At 41.2% G+C, this 26,791-nt stretch overlaps 2 protein-coding genes across 2 annotated transcripts; both read left to right on the top strand.

Annotated features, from left to right (window-relative positions):
* Positions 1 to 811: 811 nt before the first annotated feature.
* On the top strand, positions 812 to 23,224 carry LOC124119521 (extensin-2-like). Its single transcript, XM_048384991.1, has 8 exons — positions 812 to 856; positions 1,221 to 1,301; positions 1,467 to 1,547; positions 1,713 to 1,793; positions 2,123 to 2,203; positions 2,615 to 2,723; positions 20,972 to 21,271; positions 21,501 to 23,224. The coding sequence occupies exons 1-8, from the start codon at positions 812 to 814 to the stop codon at positions 23,222 to 23,224; spliced, it is 2,502 nt and encodes an 833-aa protein (XP_048240948.1).
* LOC124119545 lies at positions 9,075 to 26,791 on the top strand. The gene is made up of 2 exons (XM_046482095.2): positions 9,075 to 9,174; positions 24,787 to 26,791. Exon 2 carries the CDS (start codon positions 24,878 to 24,880, stop codon positions 26,504 to 26,506), a length of 1,629 nt encoding a protein of 542 aa, XP_046338051.2. The 5' UTR covers positions 9,075 to 9,174; positions 24,787 to 24,877; the 3' UTR covers positions 26,507 to 26,791.

The raw sequence follows: 26,791 nt of genomic DNA, 5'->3' as shown, positions 1-26,791 counted from the left end.
AATTTCTATTTCTTCTCCAAGAAACCATTTTTCATTTATGCAGAGGGGACATCCATTTGGAAATACCATAATTTTAACTTCGTTGAGATTTGCTTCCATTCATGGTTCTGCACAAAAGCGTCCCAGAACTTTTTGTTTTGAGTGAGTGAGTGAGTGAGTTGGGTTTAACGCCGCTTTTAACAGTATTCCAGTTATATCACGGTGTGTCAGCTTAATGTGGGAGGAAAGCCCGAAGTGATGCAGGTCTCAGACGATTACCACTAAGGTGAAACCAACGAGCACGGGTATGGTGCTGACAAACCTAGAAACATAATCGGGGCGAACCGGGATTCGAACCCACAATCATAGGTTTCTGGCGTGCCCAAGGGACGCAACTCTGCACAGCGAATCGCGGCGCCTTAGACGACTGGGGCACCCGTGCCCCCCTTTTTTTTTTTCTTTTTTTTTTTTTAAGCTTGGCAGCAGTGTCAGGTACAGATGAGACATCACAAGCAAATAATAATGAAAACACGTCAGACACGTGGTGAGCTATAAAACACTTATCCCTGCTTCCTCCTCCATCATTACAGAAAGCTGGTTCATGAAGGTAATGAAGAAATGGGGAGTCAAGGTACACCCTTGACGTGTGCCACTGTTACTTTTGAAGTATGGTGAGCTGGTTGATGAAAGTGATGAAGATATGGGGACTCAGGGTACACCCTTGACGTGTGCCACTGTTACTTTTGAAGTATGGTGAGCTGGTTGATGAAAGTGATGAAGATATGGGGACTCAGGGTACACCCTTGACGTGTGCCACTGTTACTTTTGAAGTATGGTGAGCTGGTTTATGGAAGTCATCAAGATATGGGGACTCAGGGTACACCCTTGACGTGTGCCACTGTTACTTTTGAAGTATGGTGAGCTGGTTTATGGAAGTCATCAAGATATGGGGACTCAGGGTACACCCTTGACGTGTGCCACTGTTACTCTTGAAGAATGGTGAGCTGGTTTATGAAAGTGATGAAGATATGGGGACTCAGGGTACACCCTTGACGTGTGCCACTGTTACTTTTGAAGTATGGTGAGCTGGTTTATGAAAGTGATGAAGATATGGGGACTCAGGGTACACCCTTGACGTGTGCCACTGTTACTTTTGAAGTATGGTGAGCTGGTTGATGAAAGTGATGAAGATATGGGGACTCAGGGTGCAGCCTTGACGTGTGCCACTGTTACTTTTGAAGTATGGTGAGCTGGTTGATGAAAGTGATGAAGATATTGGGACTCAGGGTGCAGCCTTGACGTGTGCCACTGTTACTTTTGAAGTATGGTGAGCTGGTTGATGAAAGTGATGAAGATATGGGGACTCAGGGTACACCCTTGACGTGTGCCACTGTTACTTTTGAAGTATGGTGAGCTGGTTTATGAAAGTGATGAAGATATGGGGACTCAGGGTACACCCTTGACGTGTGCCACTGTTACTTTTGAAGTATGGTGAGCTGGTTGATGAAAGTGATGAAGATATTGGGACTCAGGGTGCAGCCTTGACGTGTGCCACTGTTACTTTTGAAGTATGGTGAGCTGGTTGATGAAAGTGATGAAGATATTGGGACTCAGGGTACACCCTTGACGTGTGCCACTGTTACTTTTGAAGTATGGTGAGCTTGTGGATGAAAGTGATGAAGATATGGGGACTCAGGGTACACCCTTGACGTGTGCCACTGTTACTTTTGAAGTATGGTGAGCTTGTGGATGAAAGTGATGAAGATATGGGGACTCAGGGTGCAGCCTTGACGTGTGCCACTGTTACTTTTGAAGTATGGTGAGCTGGTTGATGAAAGTGATGAAGATATTGGGACTCAGGGTACACCCTTGACGTGTGCCACTGTTACTTTTGAAGTATGTTGAGCTGGTTTATGAAAGTGATGAAGATATGGGGACTCAGGGTACACCCTTGACGTGTGCCACTGTTACTTTTGAAGTATGGTGAGCTGGTTTATGAAAGTCATGAAGATACGGAGACTCAGGGTACACCCTTGACGTGTGCCACTGTTACTTTTGAAGTATGGTGAGCTGGTTTATGGAAGTCATCAAGATATGGGGACTCAGGGTACACCCTTGACGTGTGCCACTGTTACTCTTGAAGAATGGTGAGCTGGTTTATGAAAGTGATGAAGATATGGGGACTCAGGGTACACCCTTGACGTGTGCCACTGTTACTTTTGAAGTATGTTGAGCTGGTTTATGAAAGTGATAAAGATATGGGGACTCAGGGTACACCCTTGACGTGTGCTACTGTTACTTTTGAAGTATGGTGAGCTGGTTGATGAAAGTGATGAAGATGTGGGGACTCAGGATACACCCTTGACGTGTGCCACTGTTACTTTTGAAGTATGGTGAGCTGGTTTATGAAAGTCATGAAGATACGGAGACTCAGGGTACACCCTTGACGTGTGCCACTGTTACTTTTGAAGTATGGTGAGCTGGTTTATGGAAGTCATCAAGATATGGGGACTCAGGGTGCACCCTTGCCGTGTGCCACTGTTACTTTTGAAGTATGGTGAGTTGGTTCATAAAAGTGATGAAGATATGGGGACTCAGGGTACACCCTTGACGTGTGCCACTGTTACTTTTGAAGTATGGTGAGCTGGTTTATGAAAGTCATGAAGATATGGGGACTCAGCCACTGTTACTTTTGAGGTATGGTGAGCTGGTTGATGAAAGTGATGAAGATATTGGGACTCAGGGTACACCCTTGACGTGTGCCACTGTTACTTTTGAAGTATGGTGAGCTGGTTGATGAAAGTGATGAAGATATTGGGACTCAGGGTACACCCTTGACGTGTGCCACTGTTACTTTTGAAGTATGGTGAGCTGGTTTATGAAAGTCATGAAGATATGGAGACTCAGGGTACACCCTTGACGTGTGCCTATGTTACTTTTGAAGTATGGTGAGCTGGTTTATGGAAGTCATCAAGATATGGGGACTCAGGGTACACCCTTGACGTGTGCCACTGTTACTTTTGAAGTATGGTGAGCTGGTTTATGAAAGTGATGAAGATATTGGGACTCAGGGTACACCCTTGACGTGTGCCACTGTTACTTTTGAAGTATGGTGAGCTGGTTTATGAAAGTCATGAAGATATGGAGACTCAGGGTACACCCTTGACGTGTGCCACTGTTACTTTTGAAGTATGGTGAGCTGGTTTATGGAAGTCATGAAGATACGGAGACTCAGGGTACACCCTTGACGTGTGCCACTGTTACTTTTGAAGTATGGTGAGCTGGTTTATGAAAGTCATGAAGATACGGAGACTCAGGGTACACCCTTGACGTGTGCCACCGTTACTTTTGAAGTATGGTGAGCTGGTTTATGAAAGTGATAAAGATATGGGGACTCAGGGTACACCCTTGACGTGTGCCACTGTTACTTTTGAAGTATGGTGAGCTGGTTTATGAAAGTGATGAAGATGTGGGGACTCAGGGTACACCCTTGACGTGTGCCACTGTTACTTTTGAAGTATGTTGAGCTGGTTTATGGAAGTCATCAAGATATGGGGACTCAGGGTGCACCCTTGACGTGTGCCACTGTTACTTATGAAGTATGGTGAGTTGGTTTATAAAAGTGATGAAGATATGGGGACTCAGGGTACACCCTTGACGTGTGCCACTGTTACTTTTGAAGTATGTTGAGCTGGTTTATGAAAGTTATGAAGATATTGGGACTCAGGGTACACCCTTGACGTGTGCCACTGTTACTTTTGAAGTATGGTGAGCTGGTTTATGAAAGTCATGAAGATATTGAGACTCAGGGTACACCCTTGACGTGTGCCTATGTTACTTTTGAAGTATGGTGAGCTGGTTTATGGAAGTCATCAAGATATGGGGACTCAGGGTACACCCTTGACGTGTGCCACTGTTACTTTTGAAGTATGGTGAGCTGGTTGATGAAAGTAATGAAGATATTGGGACTCAGGGTACACCCTTGACGTGTGCCACTGTTACTTTTGAAGTATGGTGAGCTGGTTTATGAAAGTCATGAAGATATGGAGACTCAGGGTACACCCTTGACGTGTGCCTATGTTACTTTTGAAGTATGGTGAGCTGGTTTATGGAAGTCATGAAGATATTGAGACTCAGGGTACACCCTTGACGTGTGCCACTGTTACTTTTGAAGTATGGTGAGCTGGTTTATGAAAGTGATGAAGATATGGGGACTCAGGGTACACCCTTGACGTGTGCCACCGTTACTTTTGAAGTATGGTGAGCTGGTTTATGAAAGTCATGAAGATACGGAGACTCAGGGTACACCCTTGACGTGTGCCACCGTTACTTTTGAAGTATGGTGAGCTGGTTTATGAAAGTGATAAAGATATGGGGACTCAGGGTACACCCTTGACGTGTGCCACTGTTACTTTTGAAGTATGGTGAGCTGGTTTATGAAAGTGATGAAGATGTGGGGACTCAGGGTACACCCTTGACGTGTGCCACTGTTACTTTTGAAGTATGGTGAGCTGGTTTATGGAAGTCATCAAGATATGGGGACTCAGGGTGCACCCTTGACGTGTGCCACTGTTACTTTTGAAGTATGGTGAGTTGGTTTATAAAAGTGATGAAGATATGGGGACTCAGGGTACACCCTTGACGTGTGCCACTGTTACTTTTGAAGTATGGTGAGCTGGTTTATGAAAGTCATGAAGATATGGGGACTCAGCCACTGTTACTTTTGAGGTATGGTGAGCTGGTTGATGAAAGTGATGAAGATATTGGGACTCAGGGTACACCCTTGACGTGTGCCACTGTTACTTTTGAAGTATGGTGAGCTGGTTGATGAAAGTGATGAAGATATTGGGACTCAGGGTACACCTTTGACGTGTGCCACTATTACTTTTGAAGTATGGTGAGCTGGTTTATGAAAGTCATGAAGATATGGAGACTCAGGGTACACCCTTGACGTGTGCCTATGTTACTTTTGAAGTATGGTGAGCTGGTTTATGGAAGTCATGAAGATATGGGGACTCAGGGTACACCCTTGACGTGTGCCTATGTTACTTTTGAAGTATGGTGAGCTGGTTTATGGAAGTCATCAAGATATGGGGACTCAGGGTACACCCTTGACGTATGCCACTGTTACTTTTGAAGTATGGTGAGCTGGTTGATGGAAGTGATGAAGATATTGGGACTCAGAGTACACCCTTGACGTGTGCCACTGTTACTTTCGAAGTATGCTGAGCTGGTTTATGAAAGTGATGAAGATATGGGGACTCAGGGTACACCCTTGACGTGTGCCTATGTTACTTTTGAAGTATGGTGAGCTGGTTTATGGAAGTCATCAAGATATGGGGACTCAGGGTACACCCTTGACGTGTGCCACTGTTACTTTTGAAGTATGGTGAGCTGGTTTATGAAAGTGATGAAGATATGGGGACTCAGGGTACACCCTTGACGTGTGCCACTGTTACTTTTGAAGTATGGTGAGCTGGTTTATGAAAGTCATGAAGATACGGAGACTCAGGGTACACCCTTGACGTGTGCCACCGTTACTTTTGAAGTATGGTGAGCTGGTTTATGAAAGTGATAAAGATATGGGGACTCAGGGTACACCCTTGACGTGTGCCACTGTTACTTTTGAAGTATGGTGAGCTGGTTTATGAAAGTGATGAAGATGTGGGGACTCAGGGTACACCCTTGACGTGTGCCACTGTTACTTTTGAAGTATGGTGAGCTGGTTTATGGAAGTCATCAAGATATGGGGACTCAGGGTGCACCCTTGACGTGTGCCACTGTTACTTTTGAAGTATGGTGAGTTGGTTTATAAAAGTGATGAAGATATTGGGACTCAGGGTACACCCTTGACGTGTGCCACTGTTACTTTTGAAGTATGGTGAGCTGGTTGATGAAAGTGATGAAGATATTGGGACTCAGGGTACACCCTTGACGTGTGCCACTGTTACTTTTGAAGTATGGTGAGCTGGTTTATGAAAGTCATGAAGATATTGAGACTCAGGGTACACCCTTGACGTGTGCCTATGTTACTTTTGAAGTATGGTGAGCTGGTTTATGGAAGTCATCAAGATATGGGGACTCTGGGTGCACCCTTGACGTGTGCCACTGTTACTTTTGAAGTATGGTGAGCTGGTTTATGAAAGTGATGAAGATATATGGACTCAAAGTACACCCTTGACGTGTGCCACTGTTACTTTTGAAGTATGGTTAGCTGGTTGATGAAAGTGATGAAGATATGGGGACTCAGGGTACACCTTTGACTTGTGCCACTGTTACTTTTGAAGTATGGTGAGCTGGTTTATGGAAGTCATGAAGATACGGAGACTCAGGGTACACCTTTGACTTGTGCCACTGTTACTTTTGAAGTATGGTGAGCTGGTTTATGAAAGTCATGAAGATACGGAGACTCAGGGTACACCCTTGACGTGTGCCACTGTTACTCTTGAAGTATGGTGAGCTGGTTTATGAAAGTCATGAAGATACGGAGACTCAGAGTACACCCTTGACGTGTGCCACTGTTACTTTTGAAGTAAGTTGAGCTGGTTTATGAAAAGTGATGAAGAAATGGAAACTCAGGGTACACCCTTGACGTGTGCCTATGTTACTTTTGAAGTATGGTGAGCTGGTTTATGAAAGTGATGAAGATGTGGGGACTCAGGGTACACCCTTGACGTGTGCCTATGTTACTTTTGAAGTAAGTTGAGCTGGTTTATGAAAAGTGATGAAGAAATGGAAACTCAGGGTACACCCTTGACGTGTGCCACTGTTACTTTTGATGTATGGTGAGCTGGTTTATGAAAGTCATGAAGATACGGAGACTCAGGGTACACCCTTGACGTGTGTCACATTATTTTGGAAGTATGGCGATGAGCCATGGTGAGTTCTCACACAAGCAGACAGCGAGTGAGTGGGTGAGTGTAGTTTTACGCCGCTTTTAGCAATATTCAAGCAGTATCATGGCGGGGGAAACCAGAAATGGGTTTCACACATTGTACCCACTTCGGGAATCGAGCCCGGGTCTTCGGCGTTACGAGCGAACGCTTTAACCACTAGGCTACCCGACCGCCCGGGAGTTTTCAGAGGAAATTAACATTAGCACCCTACCTTTAGCAAGTCCAAGTTTGGCGGCATGAAATGGACGTACAACGCAGCCCACGAAAGAGTCACATATCCCACTAAAATGCAGGTAGCAGCGACTAACGGGATCGATCGGGTGGTCAGGCTTGCTGACTTGGTTGATCCATATCATCGTATCGTATATGCCTCAAATACTCGCTCTACACTCTGCTATCATAATATGAAGTTCCGTGACCCTCATCCAGTCACATTACTGTGCAGAGTTGCGTCCCTTAGGCACGCCAGAAACCTATGATTGTGGGTTCGAATCCCGGTTCGCCCCGATTATGTTTCTAGGTTTGTCAGCACAACTCCCGTGCTCGTGGGTTTCACCGAAGTGGTAAACGTCTGAGACCTGCATCACTTCGGGCTTTCCTCCCACATTAAGCTGACACGCCGCGATATAACTGGAATACTGTTAAAAGCGGCGTTAAACCCAACTCACTCACCCACTCACTCATCCACTCATATGCTGGATTATTTCTGGCAGGAAACATGGGTGCTAACTTTTAGAAACATGTCATACGAACACCGGGATGGACGAATGCACAACGAAGCAGACAATGCCACCAAAACCATATAGGACACCTTGAATATTTTTAGATGAAAAAAAGAAGATCAGACTAGTGGTGAACTTGGCCTTTCCGGATATTGAAAAATACTGAACAGCATTATTATTTTCTTCACTGAACTGAAGATATCCAAAGTGGGGTGTAAGTACCCAAAGTCAATTGCAGAATTGTTCCAGGGCCCCGTACCACAAAGCGATCGTAGCGCTAAGATGATCGTAACTCCCATACTTTAACATAGACTTACGACAGACTTAGTGCTAAGATCGCTTTGTGCAACGGGGCCCTGATTTGGTGTGTTGGTGTGTATGTGTGTGGGAAAGGTTGTGTTATGTTATTATCTCCTAAAGATTCTTGCTCCTTTTGACCATGTTAACACGGTGTCACGCTTGTTGTCATCGTTCTAACAATTGTATTCATTATTGTAAAACCTGGGGTGATCCCGCATTATTTCCTTGAGCATGTTAACACCAGGTGTCACTCTTTTTGTCATCGTTCTAACACTTGTATTCATTATTGTAAAACCTGGGGTGATCACGCATTATTCCCTTGACCATGTTAACACCAGGTGTCACGCTTGTTATCATCGTTCTAACAATTGTATTCATTATTGTAAAACCTGGGGTGATCCCGCATTATTCCTTTAAGCATGTTAACACCAGGTGTCACTCTTGTTATCATCGTTCTAACAATTGTATTCATTTTTATTACACCTGGGTGATCCCGCATTATTCCCTTGAGCATGTTAACACCAGGTGTCACTCTTCTTATCATCGTTCTAACAATTGTATTCATTATTGTAAAACCTGGGGTGATCCCGCATTATTCCCTTGAGCATGTTAACACCAGGTGTCACGCTTGTTATCATCGTTCTAACAATTGTATTCATTATTGTAAAACCTGGGGTGATCCCGCATTATTCCCTTGACCATATTAACACCAGGTGTCACTCTTCTTATCATCGTTCTAACAATTGTATTCATTATTGTAACACCTGGGGTGATCCCGCGTTATTCCTTTAAGCATATTAACACCAGGTGTCACTCTTGTTATCATCGTTCTAACAATTGTATTCATTATTGTAACACCTGGGGTGATCACGCATTATTCCTTTAAGCATGTTAACACCAGGTGTCACTCTTGTTGTCATCGTTCTAACAATTGTATTCATTGTTGTTAAACCTGGGGTGATCCCGCATTATTCCCTTGAGCATGTTAACACCAGGTGTCACGTTCATTATCATCGCGTTCTAACAATTGTGTTCATTATTTTAAGATCCGGGTTGATCCCGCAGCATTCCTTTTGACCACACTTGTTGTCACACTTCTCAGAAATAAATCGACCATCATCTATTATTGTAACATGTAGTACAGTCACTACAGATATATGACGTGGTCATCCTGCGGTGTCGCGTGGTGTTGGCTGATAGGGATGTAGACCAAGTGTCAGCAGCAGTCTGAAGTAGGAGATATTTAGCGTCCTGTTTCCATGGAAAAGTAGCAAAAGGTAAATCACGTATCAATACTTTGAATTATGTAACCCTACGGCATCAAAGTTATGTTAATTTCTTGATTTGCTGCCTCGCAGCCTGCTACATAATTAGTGTTATTCTTGGTGTAAGCGTGCCTGGTTCATCTCTCACTGTAACATATGAAAACTGAGCTGGTGAATGTGAAGGGCTGTGTTACGGACTGACTCCCGCGAAGTCTTTCTTTATGTCGGTGGGTTTAGAATGACACAAATTCGGATCAGTGTTGAGAATATGTCGATGCTAGTGACCATATTTGCTTTTATGCCTGTTGTTTGCGTTTTTCTAGATTTCTGTTTCAAGTTGTGCAGCATGCTCTATTGCATTTCACAATAACTCAATAACTCAATAAAGTTTTGAAGTTTTCATTCTAAACAGTTTTCCGTAAAAATAACCATAATGCTTGATAAATTGCATAAATGCATCAAATGCAATAAATTCCCACCTAATCTTGCCATCGACATGGAGCCATCGTCATTTCGGGCGTGACCAACATATTATCATTGAAACTTGTGTGTACGTTTATGAATTAATTTCCAAATATTCGGCGTAGTTTGGAACGCAAAAGGGAAATTGTATTTCAATAATTAGATGTTCATGTAGATCTTGAACAAAGTAACCATTATTATTTGAAGATGGTCGTTATGAACCATACATCCTAAACAAAAAACATTATATGCAGTTGCTCGTCAGTTGCATATTCGGCAAACGCCTATTGCGTTTGTACAATGCGGTATTTATATATTGGTAAGTAAAAAGCGTTCGTCTATAAATAGTATGCATCACTCTATTTCATTCACAAAAACATATTCCTTAAAACGTTCTTGTATTTGTGTCATCATTTAGTCTAACATAGTACAATGAACTACGTTCATAACGAACACGCTTATAACGAACTGACCGATATAACTTTTATTTTAGTCCCGGCCATTTGTTGCATATGCTGTATATATGCTTATAACGAACTACGGTTATTACGAACTGAAGTTAGTTGCCCCTTTGAGTTCGTTGTAACCGTAGTGTACTGTATGAGAGGAGGTAGCACGGAGAACGTAAGGGAGCCCAGTGAGATACTGTTGTAAATAAGGTGGTTTTCTTAAACCTTGGCATATGTCAGTTCTTATGTCAGTTCTTATGTCAGTTATTATGTCAGTGCTTGAAATGGTGCAATCTCAGAAACAAGAAATTTAATTCTGTCAAAACGTTTCATTTTTCTACGTTGTACTCCACTTTCCTACATAACAAACTTAAGGAAAACCGTCACTCCTAGATCCACGGGGTTTTCTTACAAAACGTGGTGACACAGCTACATACACAGTTACATATGTATCTTCAGAGGTCCCAGACAGTTTGAACACCATGTATCGTCATTGTTTGACATGCTCTTGATATGGTCGAAAATGTACAATCGACTCTTTTTATAACACTTCTTAGGGGCAGTCGGGTAGCCTGGTGGTTAAAGCGCTGGCTCATCGCGCCGAAGATCAAGGTTCGATTCCAAAAATGTGTACAATGTGTGAGTCTCATTTCTTGTGTCCCCCGCCGTCATATTGCTGGAATATTGCTAAAGCGGCGTGAAATCAGACTCACTCACTCACTCACTCACTCACTATAACACTTCTTATGGACATGGAAAAGATTTTGTCTCTTTTGTTTGCATGTATACGACTCGTCAAAAACGTCATTTATAAGATTTCATGAGAACGCGTCTATCAATTGCGTTGTTTCTCTGAGGTAAAATGTAATGTAACTGTTGGAGATCAATAGACGATATGTCCTCTTCTTGAAGTGTGTGGTCGGCGGTCGGGTAGCCTAGTGTTTCAAGCGTTGGCTCATCGCGCCGAAGATCCGGGTTCGATTCCCGACGTGGGTACAATGTGTGAAGCCCATTTCTGGTGTCCCCCGCCGTGATATTGCTTGAATATTGCTAAAAGCGGCGTAAAACCATATTCACTCACTCACTCACTCTTGAAGTGGGTGTGGCACTGGTATCGCACTGCCCGTGCCTACACTCACGTCAGTCACCGCCATGTACGATCAGGTGTCAATGTTAACATCACTTACAACAACGCTATAGCGGGGTAAGTTATATCACGGCGACCGCCTCCGTGGTCTAGTGGTAGAGCGTCCGCCCGGAGAGCGGAAGGTCCGGGGTTCGATCCCCGACCGCGTCATACCAAAAGACGTTAAAAGATTGTAACTGTTGTTACCCTGTCTGGCGCTCGGCATTAAGGGGCTAAAACAAGGACTGGTCGGCTCGGAGTCAGTATACTGTGTCTGAGTGGGGTATTCATGTTAAACTGCGGCATGGTATCTCAGTGAGCTAGCACTATAAATCGGCATCAGTCCGGACTAGTACAAGCAGCCACACAAACACATGTGCATGCACGTCGCTATATAAGTGCAATAATCTTGGACGCGACGTTAAACCCCATTTCACCTCACCTCACCTTATATCACGGCAGCTAGATGAGGGATTAAACTCCAAAGTAATGCAACTCTGAGACGTTTACCATTTTTGTGAAGCAAATGAGCACGGGGACCATGCTTGTGTGGATTCGAACCCAATATCATGCCTTTCTTACACATCTACGGGAGGGGCGGTCGGGTAGCCTAGTGGTTCAAGCGTTCGCACGTCACGCCGAAGACCCGGGTTCGATTCCCGACATGGGCACAATGTGTGAAGCCCATTTCTAGTGTCCCCCGCCGTGATATTGCTGGAATATTGCTAAAAGCGGCGTAAAACCAAACTCACTCACTCACTCACTACACATCTACGGTAGGCAACGCAAAGCGCATTGGCGACTGGTGACCAACACAAAGTCATGGAACGTCAATACGGGGGCTGGTCAAATAGTACTAAGTTCTCGTATGAAATGTAAATATTTATTTTCAATTTGTAATATGTTCAATGTTGTACAATATTTATTGTTTCATATATGCAATTTGGATAAACAACGTCCGTAAGCACAATGCGAACATTACATCGTGTAGATCTCTTGAAATTAAAGTATGCCGGGAGCAGTCACCTTATTTAGGTCACTCAGATCGAGATTTGTGAGACTGGAACCCTCCATCTGTTTCCCGACAGCGGATGGCTGTCGAGTGCTTGCGCACGCACTTGATCTAGGAATGCGTGCAGGAATCTGCTCATCTTGCAATCATGGTATTAATCTTCTCATGCTCGTCTTTGATTGATAAAGTATGATGTGAATATGACCACGGGTATAATTTCAAAAATATTTCCTTGTGTCAAGAAGAGTTAGATACTTTTCTATCGTTTTATATCTTGTCACACTCATTGTCATGTAAGTTATAATTGCTAAATGGGGCGTAAATCCCTACTCACTCACTCACTCGTTAGTGTATAAAACAAAGTAGTATGTACAGTACATTGGTAGTGCAATAACAATATGATTTTGACAATACATACAGTCTATCCCTACTCATTCACTAACTCACTCACTCACGCACTCATTGTATAAAAACGAAGTAGCTAAAGTACATTGGTAGTGCAATAACCACATGTTGTTTGAAAATACATTCAGTCTATCCCTACTCAGTCACTCTCTCCTTAGTGTATAAAAACGTACTAGCTACAGTACATTGGTAGTGCAATAATCATATGTTGTTTGACAATACATACAGTCTATCCCTACACACTCACTCACTCCTTAGTGTATAAAACGTATTATCTACAGTACATTGGTAGTGCAATAATCATATGTTGTTTGACAATACATTCAGTCTATCCCTACTTAGTCAATCACTCCTTAGTGTATAAAAACGTACTAGCTACAGTACATTGGTAGTGCAATAATCATATGTTGTTTGACAATACATTCAGTCTATCCCTACACACTCAATCACTCCTTAGTGTATAAAACGTATTATCTACAGTACATTGGTAGTGCAATATTCATATGTTCTTTAACAATACATGCAATCTATCCCTACTCACTCACTTACTCCTTAGTGTATATTGCCGATGTGACATAAAGCATTACCTCACTCACTCACTCACTTAGTGTATAAAAACGTACTAGCTACAGTACATTCGTAGTGCAATATTTATATCTTGTTTGACAAAACGTACAGTCTATCCCTACTCACTTAATCCTTAGTGTATAAACACGTACTAACTACAGTACATTGGTAGTGCAATAATCATATGTTGTTTGACAATACACTCAGTCTATCCCTACTCGGTAAATGACTCCTTAGTGTATAAAAACGTACTAGCTACAGTACATTGGTAGTGCAATAATCATATCTTGTTTGACAATACATACAGTCTAACCCTACACACTAACTCACTCCTTAGTGTATATAATGTAGTAGCTACAGTACATGGGTAGTGCAATAATCATATGTTGTTTGCCAATACATACAGTCTATCCCTACTCACTCACTCACTCCTTAGTGTATAAAAACGTACTAGCTACAGTACATTGGTAGTGCAATAATCATATGTTGTTTAACAATACATACAGTCTATCCCTACTCAATCACTCACTCCTTAGTGTATAAAAACGTAGTAGCGACAGTACATCGGTAGTGCAATATTCATTTGTTGTTTCACAATACATGCAATCTATCCCTACTCACTCACTCACTCCTTAGTGTATATTGCCGATGTGACGTAAAGCATTACCTCACTCACTCACTCACTTAGTGTATAAAAACGTACTAGCTACAGTACATTGGTAGTGCAATATTCATATGTTGTTTGACAAAACGTACAGTCTATCCCTACTCACTCAGTCCTTAGTGTATAAAAACGTACTAGCTACAGTACATTCTAAGTGCAATAACCACATGTTGTTTGACAATACATTCAGTCTATCCCTGCTCGGTTACTCACTCCATAGTGTATAAAAACGTACTAGCTACAGTACATGGGTAGTGCAATAATCATATGTTCTTTGACAATACATACAGCCTATCCCTACTCACTCACTCACTCCATTGTGTATAAAAAACCGTACTAGCTAGAGTACATTCTTAGTGCAATAACCACATGTTGTTTGACAATACACCCCGTCTATCCCTACTCACTCACTCACACACTCCTTAGTGTATAAAAAAGTAGTAGCTACAGTACATTCGTAGTGCAATATTTATATCTTGTTTGACAAAACGTACAGTCTATCCCTACTTACTCAGTCCTTAGTGTATAAACACGTACTAACTACAGTACATTGGTAGTGCAATAATCATATGTTGTTTGACAATACATTCAGTCTATCCCTACACACTCAATCACTCCTTAGTGTATAAAACGTATTATCTACAGTACATTGGTAGTGCAATATTCATATGTTCTTTAACAATACATGCAATCTATCCCTACTCACTCACTTACTCCTTAGTGTATATTGCCGATGTGACATAAAGCATTACCTCACTCACTCACTCACTTAGTGTATAAAAACGTACTAGCTACAGTACATTCGTAGTGCAATATTTATATCTTGTTTGACAAAACGTACAGTCTATCCCTACTCACTTAGTCCTTAGTGTATAAACACGTACTAACTACAGTACATTGGTAGTGCAATAATCATATGTTGTTTGACAATACACTCAGTCTATCCCTACTCGGTAACTGACTCCTTAGTGTATAAAAACGTACTAGCTACAGTACATTGGTAGTGCAATAATCATATCTTGTTTGACAATACATACAGTCTAACCCTACACACTAACTCACTCCTTAGTGTATAAAATGTAGTAGCTACAGTACATGGGTAGTGCAATAATCATATGTTGTTTGCCAATACATACAGTCTATCCCTACTCACTCACTCACTCCTTAGTGTATAAAAACGTACTAGCTACAGTACATTGGTAGTGCAATAATCATATGTTGTTTAACAATACATACAGTCTATCCCTACTCAATCACTCACTCCTTAGTGTATAAAAACGTAGTAGCGACAGTACATCGGTAGTGCAATATTCATTTGTTGTTTCACAATACATGCAATCTATCCCTACTCACTCACTCACTCCTTAGTGTATATTGCCGATGTGACGTAAAGCATTACCTCACTCACTCACTCACTTAGTGTATAAAAACGTACTAGCTACAGTACATTGGTAGTGCAATATTCATATGTTGTTTGACAATACATACAGTCTATCCCTACTCACTCAGTCCTTAGTGTATAAAAACGTACTAGCTACAGTACATTCTAAGTGCAATAACCACATGTTGTTTGACAATACATTCAGTCTATCCCTGCTCGGTTACTCACTCCATAGTGTATAAAAACGTACTAGCTACAGTACATGGGTAGTGCAATAATCATATGTTCTTTGACAATACATACAGCCTATCCCTACTCACTCACTCACTCCATTGTGTATAAAAAACCGTACTAGCTAGAGTACATTCTTAGTGCAATAACCACATGTTGTTTGACAATACACCCCGTCTATCCCTACTCACTCACTCACTCCTTAGTGTATAAAAAAGTAGTAGCTACAGTACATTCGTAGTGCAATATTTATATCTTGTTTGACAAAACGTACAGTCTATCCCTACTTACTCAGTCCTTAGTGTATAAACACGTACTAACTACAGTACATTGGTAGTGCAATAATCATATGTTGTTTGACAATACATTCAGTCTATCCCTACACACTCAATCACTCCTTAGTGTATAAAACGTATTATCTACAGTACATTGGTAGTGCAATATTCATATGTTCTTTAACAATACATGCAATCTATCCCTACTCACTCACTTACTCCTTAGTGTATATTGCCGATGTGACATAAAGCATTACCTCACTCACTCACTCACTTAGTGTATAAAAACGTACTAGCTACAGTACATTCGTAGTGCAATTTTTATATCTTGTTTGACAAAACGTACAGTCTATCCCTACTCACTTAGTCCTTAGTGTATAAACACGTACTAACTACAGTACATTGGTAGTGCAATAATCATATGTTGTTTGACAATACACTCAGTCTATCCCTACTCGGTAACTGACTCCTTAGTGTATAAAAACGTACTAGCTACAGTACATTGGTAGTGCAATAATCATATCTTGTTTGACAATACATACAGTCTAACCCTACACACTCACTCACTCCTTAGTGTATAAAATGTAGTAGCTACAGTACATGGGTAGTGCAATAATCATATGTTGTTTGCCAATACATACAGTCTATCCCTACTCACTCACTCACTCCTTAGTGTATAAAAACGTACTAGCTACAGTACATTGGTAGTGCAATAATCATATGTTGTTTAACAATACTTACAGTCTATCCCTACTCAATCACTCACTCCTTAGTGTATAAAAACGTAGTAGCGACAGTACATCGGTAGTGCAATATTCATTTGTTGTTTGACAATACATGCAATCTATCCCTACTCACTCACTCACTCCTTAGTGTATATTGCCGATGTGACGTAAAGCATTACCTCACTCACTCACTCACTTAGTGTATAAAAACGTACTAGCTACAGTACATTGGTAGTGCAATATTCATATGTTGCTTGACAATACATACAGTCTATCCCTACTCACTCAGTCCTTAGTGTATAAAAACGTACTAGCTACAGTACATTCTAAGTGCAATAACCACATGTTGTTTGACAATACATTCAGTCTATCCCTGCTCGGTTACTCACTCCATAGTGTATAAAAACGTACTAGCTACAGTACATGGGTAGTGCAATAATCATATGTTCTTTGACAATACATACAGCCTATCCCTACTCACTCACTCACTCCATTGTGTATAAAAAACCGTACTAGCTAGAGTACATTCTTAGTGCAATAACCACATGTTGTTTGACAATACACTCAGTCTATCCCTACTCACTCACTCACTCCTTAGTGTTTAAAAAAGTAGTAGCTACAGTACATTCGTAGTGCAATATTTATATCTTGTTTGACAAAACGTACAGTCTATCCCTACTTACTCAGTCCTTAGTGTATAAACACGTACTAACTACAGTACATTGGTAGTGCAATAATCATATGTTGTTTGACAATACACTCAGTCTATCCCTACTCGGTAACTGACTCCTTAGTGTATAAAAACGTACTAGCTACAGTACATTGGTAGTGCAATAATCATATCTTGTTTGACAATACATACAGTCTAACCCTACACACTCACTCACTCCTTAGTGTATAAAATGTAGTAGCTACAGTACATGGGTAGTGCAATAATCATATGTTGTTTGACAATACACTCAGTCTATCCCTACTCGGTGACTGACTCCTTAGTGTATAAAAACGTACTAGCTACAGTACATTGGTAGTGCAATAATCATATCTTGTTTGACAATACATACAGTCTATCCCTACACACTCACTCATTCCTTAGTGTATAAAACGTAGTAGCTACAGTACATTGGTAGTGCAATAATCATATGTTGTTTGACAATACATTCAGTCTATCCCTAATTAGTCAATCACTCCTTAGTGTATAAAAACGTACTAGCTACAGTACATTGGTAGTGCAAGAATCATATATTGTTTCCCAATACATTCAGTCTATCCCTACTCAATCACTCACTCCTTAGTGTATAAAAACGTACTAGCTACAGTACATTGGTAGTGCAATATTCATTTGTTGTTTGACAATACATTCAGTCCATCCCTACTCACTAACTCACTCCTTAGTGTATAAAAACGTAGTAGCTACAGTACATTGGTAGTGCAATAATCATATGTTGTTTGACGATACATACAGTCTATCCCTACACACTAACTCACTCCTTAGTGTATAAAAACGTAGTAGCTACAGTACATTGGTAGTGCAATAATCATATGTTGTTTGACAATACATTCAGTCTATCCCTACTCACTCACTCCTTAGTGTATAAAAACGCACTAGCTACAGTACATTCTTAGTGCAATAACCACATGTTGTTTGACAATACACTCAGTCTATCCCTACTCACTCACTCACTCCTTAGTGTATAAAAAAGTAGTAGCTACAGTACATTGGTAGTGCAATAATCATATGTTCTTTGACAATACATGCAATCTTTCCCTTCACACTTACTCACTCCTTAGTGTATAAAAACGTACTAGCTACAGTACATTCTTAGTGCAATAACCACATGTTGTTTGACAATACACTCAGTCTATCCCTACTCACTCAATCTTTAGTGTATAAACACGTACTAGCCACAGCACATTGGTAGTGCAATAATCATATGTTGTTTGACAATATATACAGTCTATCCCTACACACTCACTCACTACTTAATGTATAAAAACGTAGTAGCTACTGTACATTGGTAGTGCAATAATCATATGTTGTTTGACAATACATACAGTCTATCCCAAGTCACTCACTCACTCACTCACTCACTCACTTACTCACTCATTCATTTACTCACTCATTCACCCAACCATCCACCAATCACTCAATCACGCAATCACTCACTCAATCACTCACTCAATTACTCACTAGCTACTGTACATTGGTAGTGCCATAATCATTTGTTGTTCGACAATACATACAGTCTATCCCTACACACTCACTCACTCCTTAGTGTACAAAAAACGTTCTAGCTACAGTACATTAGCAGTGCAATAATCATATGTTGTTTGACAATACATACAGTCTATCCCTACACACTCACTCACTCCTTAGTGTATAAAAACGTACTAGCTACAGTACATTGGTAGTGCAATAATCATATTTCGTTTGACAATACATTCAGTCTAACTCTACTCCCTAACTCATTCCTTAGTGTATAAAAACGTACTAGCTACAGTACATTGGTAGTGCAATAATCATATGTTGTTGACAATACATACAGTCTATCCCCACTCACTCACTCACTCACTCACTCACTCACTCACTCACTCACTCACTCACTCACTCACTCACTCACTCACCCACCCACCCACCCACTCACTCACTCACTCACTCACTCACTCACTCACTCACTCACTCAATCACTCACTCACTCACTCACTCACTCACTCACTCACTCACTCACTCAATCACTCAATCAATCACTCAATCAATCACTCAATCAATCAATCAATCAATCAATCACTCAATCAATCACTCAATCAATTACTCAATCAATTACTCAATCAATTACTCAATCAATCAATCACTCAATCAATCAATCACTCAATCAATCACTCAATCAATCACTCAATCAATCACTCAATCAATCACTCAATCAACCACTCACTAGCAACAGTACATTGGTAGTGCGATAATCATATGTTGTTTGACAAGACATACAGTCTATCCCTATACACTCACTTACTCCTTAGTGTATAAAAACGTTCTAGCTACAGTACATTGGTAATGCAATAATCACATGTTGCTGACAATACATACAGTCTATCCCTACACACTCACTCGCTCCTTAGTGTATAAAACGTACTAGCTACAGTACATTGGTAGTGCAATAATCATATTTCGTTTGACAATACATTCAGTCTAACTCTACTCCCTAACTCATTCCTTAGTGTATAAAAACGTACTAGCTACAGTACATTGGTAGTGCAATAATCATATGTTGTTTGACAATACATAATACAGTCTATCCCTACTCAATCACTCACTCCTTAGTTTATAAAAACGTACTAGCTACAGTACATTGGTAGTGTAATAATGGTATGTTGTTTAATAATACATACAGTCTATCCCTACACACTCACTCACTCCTTAGTGTATAAAAACGTAGTAGCTACTGTACATTGGTAGTGCAATAACCACATGTTGTTTGACAATACTTTCACTCTACATTGAATATGATATGCAAGATTTAAACGATTAAGCTCCCACCGATATACAACTGGCAAACATGTGTCGTCCGCCCGTTCACCAGATTATATCAAACGTGCTCCAACAGATTACATTAAACGAGCTTCAACAGATTACATCAAACGTGCTCCACCAGTTTACATCGAACGTGCTTCAACAGATTACATCAAACGTGCTTCAACAGATTACATCAAACGTGCTTCATCAGATTACATCAAACGTGCTCCACCAGATTACATCAAACGTGTTCCACCAAATTACATCAAACGTGCTTCACCAGATTACATCAAACGTTCTTCCATAGATAACATCAAACGTGCTCCACCAGATTACATCAAACGTGCTTCACCAGATTATATTAAACGTGCTCCACCAGTATATATCAAACGTGCTTTACCAGATTACATCAAACGAGCTCCACCAGATTACATCAAACGTGCTTCACCAGATTACATAAAACCTGCTTCCACAGATTACATCAAATGTGCTTCAACAGATTACATAAAACATGCTTCAGCAGATTACATCAAACGTGCTTCCACAGATTAAATCAAACGTGCTTTAACAGATTACATCAAACGTGCTCCACCAGATTACATCAAACGTGCTCCACCAGATTACATCACACGTGCTTCACCAGATTACATCACACATGCTTCAACAGATTACATCAAACGTGCTCCACCAGATTACATCAAACGTGCTCCACCAGATTACATCACACGTGCTTCACCAGATTACATCACACATGCTTCAACAGATTACATCAAACGTGCTCCACCAGATTACATCAAACGTGCTCCACCAGATTATATCAAACGTGCTCCACCAGATAACATCAAGCGTGCTTCAGCATATTGCATCAAACATGCTTTTACAGATTACATCAAACGTGCTCCACGAGATAACATCAAACGTGCTTCACCAGATTATATTAAAACGTGCTCCACCAGATTAAATCAAACGTGCTCCACCAGATTACATAAAACCTGCTTCCACAGATTACATCAAACGTGCTCCACCAGATTACATCAAACGTGCTTCAGCAGATTACATCAAACTTGCTTCTACAGATTGCATGAAACGTGCTTCTACAGATTACATCAAACATGCTCCACCAGATTATATCAAACGTGCCTCACCAGATTACATCAAACGTGCTTCGCCATATTACATCAAACGTGCTACCACAGATTACATCAAACGTGCTTCACCAGATTACATCAAACGTGCTTCACCAGATTACATCAGACGTGCTCCACCACATTACATCAAACGTGCTTCACCAGATTACATCAAACGTACTCCACCAGATTGCATCAATCGTGCTTCTACAGATTGCAGCAAACGTGCTTTTACAGATTACATCAAACATGCTCCACCAGTTTATATCAAACGTGCCTCACCAGATTACATCAAACGTGCTTCGCCAGATTACATCAAACGTGCTACCACAGATTACATCAAACGTGCTTCACTAGATTACATCAAACGTGCTTCACCAAATTGCATTCAAATGTGCTTCAACAGATTACATCAAACGTGCTCCACCAGATTACATCAAACGTGTTTCACCAGATTACATCAAACGTGCTACCACAGATTACATCAAACGTGCTTCACCAGATTACATCAAACGTGCTTCACCAGATTACATCAGACATGCTCCACCACATTACATCAAACGAGCTCCACCAGATTACATCAAACGTAATCCACCAGATTGCATCAATCGTGCTTCAACAGATTACATCAAACGTGCTTTTACAGATTACATCAAACATGCTCCACCAGTTTATATCAAACGTGCCTCACCAGATTACATCAAACGTGCTACCACAGATTACATCAAACGTGCTTCACCAGATTACATCAAACATGCTCCACCAGATTACATCAAACGTTCTCCACCAGATTACATCAAACGAGCTCCACCAGATTACATCAAACGTAATCCACCAGATTGCATCAATCGTGCTTCAACAGATTACATCAAACGTGCTTTTACAGATTACATCAAACATGCTCCACCAGTTTATATCAAACGTGCCTCACCAGATTACATCAAACGTGCTACCACAGATTACATCAAACGTGCTTCACCAGATTACATCAAACATGCTCCACCAGATTACATCAAACGTTCTCCACCAGATTACATCAAACGAGCTCCACCAGATTACATCAAACGTAATCCACCAGATTGCATCAATCGTGCTTCAACAGATTACATCAAACGTGCTTTTACAGATTACATCAAACATGCTCCACCAGTTTATATCAAACGTGCCTCACCAGATTACATCAAACGTGCTACCACAGATTACATCAAACGTGCTTCACCAGATTACATCAAACATGCTCCACCAGATTACATCAAACGTTCTCCACCAGATTACATCAAACGTGCTCCACCAGATTACATCAAACGTGTTTCACCAGATTGCATTCAAACGTGCTCCACCAGATTACATCAAACGTGCTCCACCAGATACATCAAACGTGCTCTACCAGATTATATCAAACGTGCACCACCAGATTATATCAAACGTGCTTCACAAGATTACATCAAACATGCTCCACCACATTACATCAAACGTGCTTTACCAGATTACATCAAACGTGCTCCACCAGATTACATTAAACGTGCTCCACCAGATTACATCAAACGTGCTCCACCAGATTATATCAAACGTGCTCCACCAGATTACATCAAACGTGCTTCAACAGATTTCATCAACCCTGCTTCGCCAAATTACATCAAACGTGCTTCTACACATTACATCAAACGAGCTATACCAGATTACATCACACGTGCTTCACCAGATTGCATCAAACATGCTTCTACAGATTACATCAAACGTGCTCCACGAGATAACATCAAACGTGCTTCACCAGATTACATCAAACGTGCTCCAGCAGATTGCATCAAACGTGCTTCAGCAGATTACATCAAACGTGCTCCACCAGATTATATCAAACATGCTCCACGAGATAACATCAAACGTGCTTCACCAGATTGCATCAAACGTGCTCCACCAGATTACATCAAACGTGCTTCAACAGATTACATCAAACGTGCTCCACCAGATAACATCAAACGTGCTCCACCAGATTACATCAAACGTGCTTCAACAGATTACATCAAACGTGCTCCACCAGATAACATCAAACGTGCTTCGCCAGATTATATCAAACATGCTTCAACAGATTGCATCAAACGTGTTTCACCAGATATAACCGAATACACTTAACATCAAGATATAACCGAATACACTTAACATCCAGATATCACCAGGTTCACTTAACATCCAGATATCACCAGGTACACTTAACCTCTAGATATAGCTGGATACACCTAACGTTTATATATAAATGGGAAACTTAACATCAAGATATGACCAGGTACACTAAATATCCAGATATGATTGGGTGCGCTTAACGTCCAGATAGAGCCGGATACACTTAACGTCCAGACATATTCGGGTTCACTTAACATCCAGATATAACCCAATACACTTAACATCCAAATATAGCCAGATACACTTAACGTTTAGATATCACCGGGTACATTTACCACTTAACACTTAAGACCCCAAAATAACCAGATACAATTGACATCCCAAAATAACCAGGTACACTTTACATCCCAAAATAACCAGGTACACTTGACATCCCAAAATAACCAGGTACACTTAACACCCTAAAATAACCAGGTACAATTGACATCCCAAAATAACCAGGTACACTTAACATCCCAAAATAACCAGGTACACTTAACATCCAGATATAATTGGCTCCCCTAACCTATAGATATAACTGGATAGATTTAACGTTCGTATATAACTGGGTGCACTTAACATCCAGATATGACCAGGTACACTTAACATCCAGATATGACCAGGTACACTTAAAATCCAGATATCACCAGGTACATTTAATATCTAATATATAGCCGGATTCACTTAACATCCAGATATAACCGGGTACGCTTAACGTCCAGGTATAACTGGGTACACGTAACACCCAGATATAATCGGATCAACTCAACATCCAGATATAATTGGATAGACTCAAAATCCAGATATAACTGAGAACACTGAAAAGCGGGTACAACCCTTTACAATTCAAATACACCTTGTGTCGGGACGGTCACACGCTCTGCAGTTCACTGTCAGTCAGCTGCATACAGAGGCCCTTGGCCTCATCAAAACGATAAACGTCTACGATCGCTAATCATTTCTTCTCTCACACATTAAATTGAGGTACAGTGATGTAACTGTAATATTGTTCAACGCTTATTGAAGCCATACTCAGGCAACAGGCACGGATTCACAGTCCTTCAGTCAAAACAATAATGCATGATCAATCCAATCATGCGGAATGTCCATATTTCAGGTGACTTCAGGACGTTATCAGACCGCCTCCGTGGTCTTGTGGTAGAGCGTCCGCCCGGAGAGCGGAAGGTCCAGGGTTCGATCCCGTCATACAAAAAGACGTTAAAAGATTGTACTTGTTGTTACCCTGTCTGGCGCTCGGCATTAAGGGGCTAAAACAAGGACTGGTCGGCTCGGAGTCAGTATACTTGGTCTGAGTGGGGTATTCATGTTAAACTGCGGCATGGTATCTCAGTGAGCTAGCACTATAAATCGGCATCAGTCCGGACTAGTACAAGCAGCCACACACACACATACACGTACATGCACGTCGCTATATAAGTGCAATAATCTTGGACGCGACGTTAAAACCAATTTCCAAAACCTCACCTCAGGACTTTATCACAAACTTAAATGTTCCACGTTTATTTGTTGACCAGGTAACAATCAAAGGACCTCAAGGTAAAGCCTCCAGACAAGACTGTGGCCGCTTTGGTGAACAAATACCGGAAGAGCACCTAGGAGGGAATAATGGTACGAGTAAAACCGTTGAGGGTTGATTCACTTGACCAGAGCTCTGAGGCAGCTCATGTTATATTCAACGAAGACTCTGCGGAAGACCGTGTCGTTGTACAGACGCTGTGTGGAGGCATGGAGAGATCTGGGATCTCCTGTACATACCATGAGAGGGATGGGAGAGCCGGTAGGCCGGAGGTCGGGGACAGAGGCAGCATGATGGAGAACGCTGTCTGGGTGATCATAGTCTACCTTCAGATGTCGGTTGGAGACCATGATGCGATGTTTGCCTTTGAGGAGAATATGGCTCTCTTTTTGGCAATAACGCATGATGTGCAAAATGTCATCTACTTACTGGGAGGTGATGTTGAAGCTGTCGTGTCAAAGGGGTTTCCCTTTTTCCGTATGAAGAAGGATAAGAATTGGCTTGGGCATTTAACAGGTTTAGTGGAGACTACACCTACTAAGATTACATCAAACCTGTTTCACAGATTCTACTACCAACTAGTGCAACAAAATGGTTCCTTCTTTCCGATATCTCGAGAATCGTTATCTGTTTGGGCAAGTATATTGTCTTACACAAGCCTCAGTCTGAATTGGACACTACAGCAATCCAGTGGGTCTCAGGTTTATAATGTGACCTTTAAAGATGGGTATTTGGTAATAACACGATCAGAGATCCAGAACAATAACGAATCCAACGGTCAGGTAACAGAGACGTTATTTTCTGATAACCCAAGTGACATTATTCGCGATTGTGATAATGCAGATTCCAGTGACAAAGTATCTGAAGACTCACCTTTTCTGATTGAAAGGAATACCATACACAACATAAATTGGACTGATGTGAGAAATATTGAACCATCGTTGATACCAAATGATAGCATATGTACGACTGAGAGTATAATACTAATACAAGGTTTTCAGGTGATGTTCTTTATAGGGATAGGTGTCATGCTTGGTTATTGTACAGCCCCTATCCCTATTGGTCTCCACCTGTCACTACCTTACTTGTCAGAAGTACAACTAGGTTTCGTTGCTATAAGCTTCCTTCTCTCAGCTCTCAATGTGTTCCGCAGTAGACGCCTGATGTCAACTGAACTATCATACATGACATGCTACCAGTTGCTGGTTGCTTTTGTGTCTGTTATCCTACAAGGGCTGTTCACTGCAGGCCGTCTTCCCTTCCCTGTGAGAGTGACACCTCAAATAGGAGGTCTTGCCTTCTTCAGTATCTTCAACATGGGGCTCGTAAGTGATTTCATCGCATCCAATAGTCAGGGGCACACATGTAGAATTATTGTCAGAGCTCTTACATTAGGTTCGGTGATTTTAGTTACCGTTGGTTACTGCACCCTGTGTCAGCTCAGATACAAACAAGCTGGCGTAAGTTTTAGAGCAACTCTCATAATCACAGCTGTTCATTTCGTCAGCCAGTATGGGCTTTTCAAATGTGTCATCAAATACGTTCGGTATATCATCGGATTCTCCTGCCAACGAAAACTAGGGACGCTAGCTGAACAAATATTGCTTGTGATATACGCACTCGTTTGGTTGATTCCGATTTTTCTTTTTTATGAGACAAGGGCTGATCATTCGTGTCCTTTATGTCCAAATATAACAAACTCAACCTCACCAAACTGAAATACGGTTTGAAGTTCAAATCCCACTCAATGACTCTAGAATACGCATAGACTGTAAAACTAACATGAGGATTGTGTTTTTCGTCATGGTTGCCAGAATATGTCGGGTTATTGGATATCCGAGATGTTAATTTGAGATTGCTGATTCAAGATTGACTTCCTCCATGTTTGTTTGTATGTTTGTTGTTTAATGCCGCACTCAGCAATATTCCAGTTATATGATGGCGGTCTATAAATCATTGAGTCTGGACCAGACAATACAGTGATTGACGCCATACGTATCAAC

This window comes from Haliotis rufescens, unplaced genomic scaffold (assembly GCF_023055435.1).
Source record: "Haliotis rufescens isolate VD_foot unplaced genomic scaffold, xgHalRufe1.0.p SCAF_53, whole genome shotgun sequence".
In the NCBI taxonomy this organism is placed as follows: Eukaryota; Metazoa; Mollusca; class Gastropoda; order Lepetellida; family Haliotidae; genus Haliotis; species Haliotis rufescens.
Note: the sequence above shows the minus strand (reverse complement) of the source record. Positions and strands in the feature narration are given on the sequence as shown.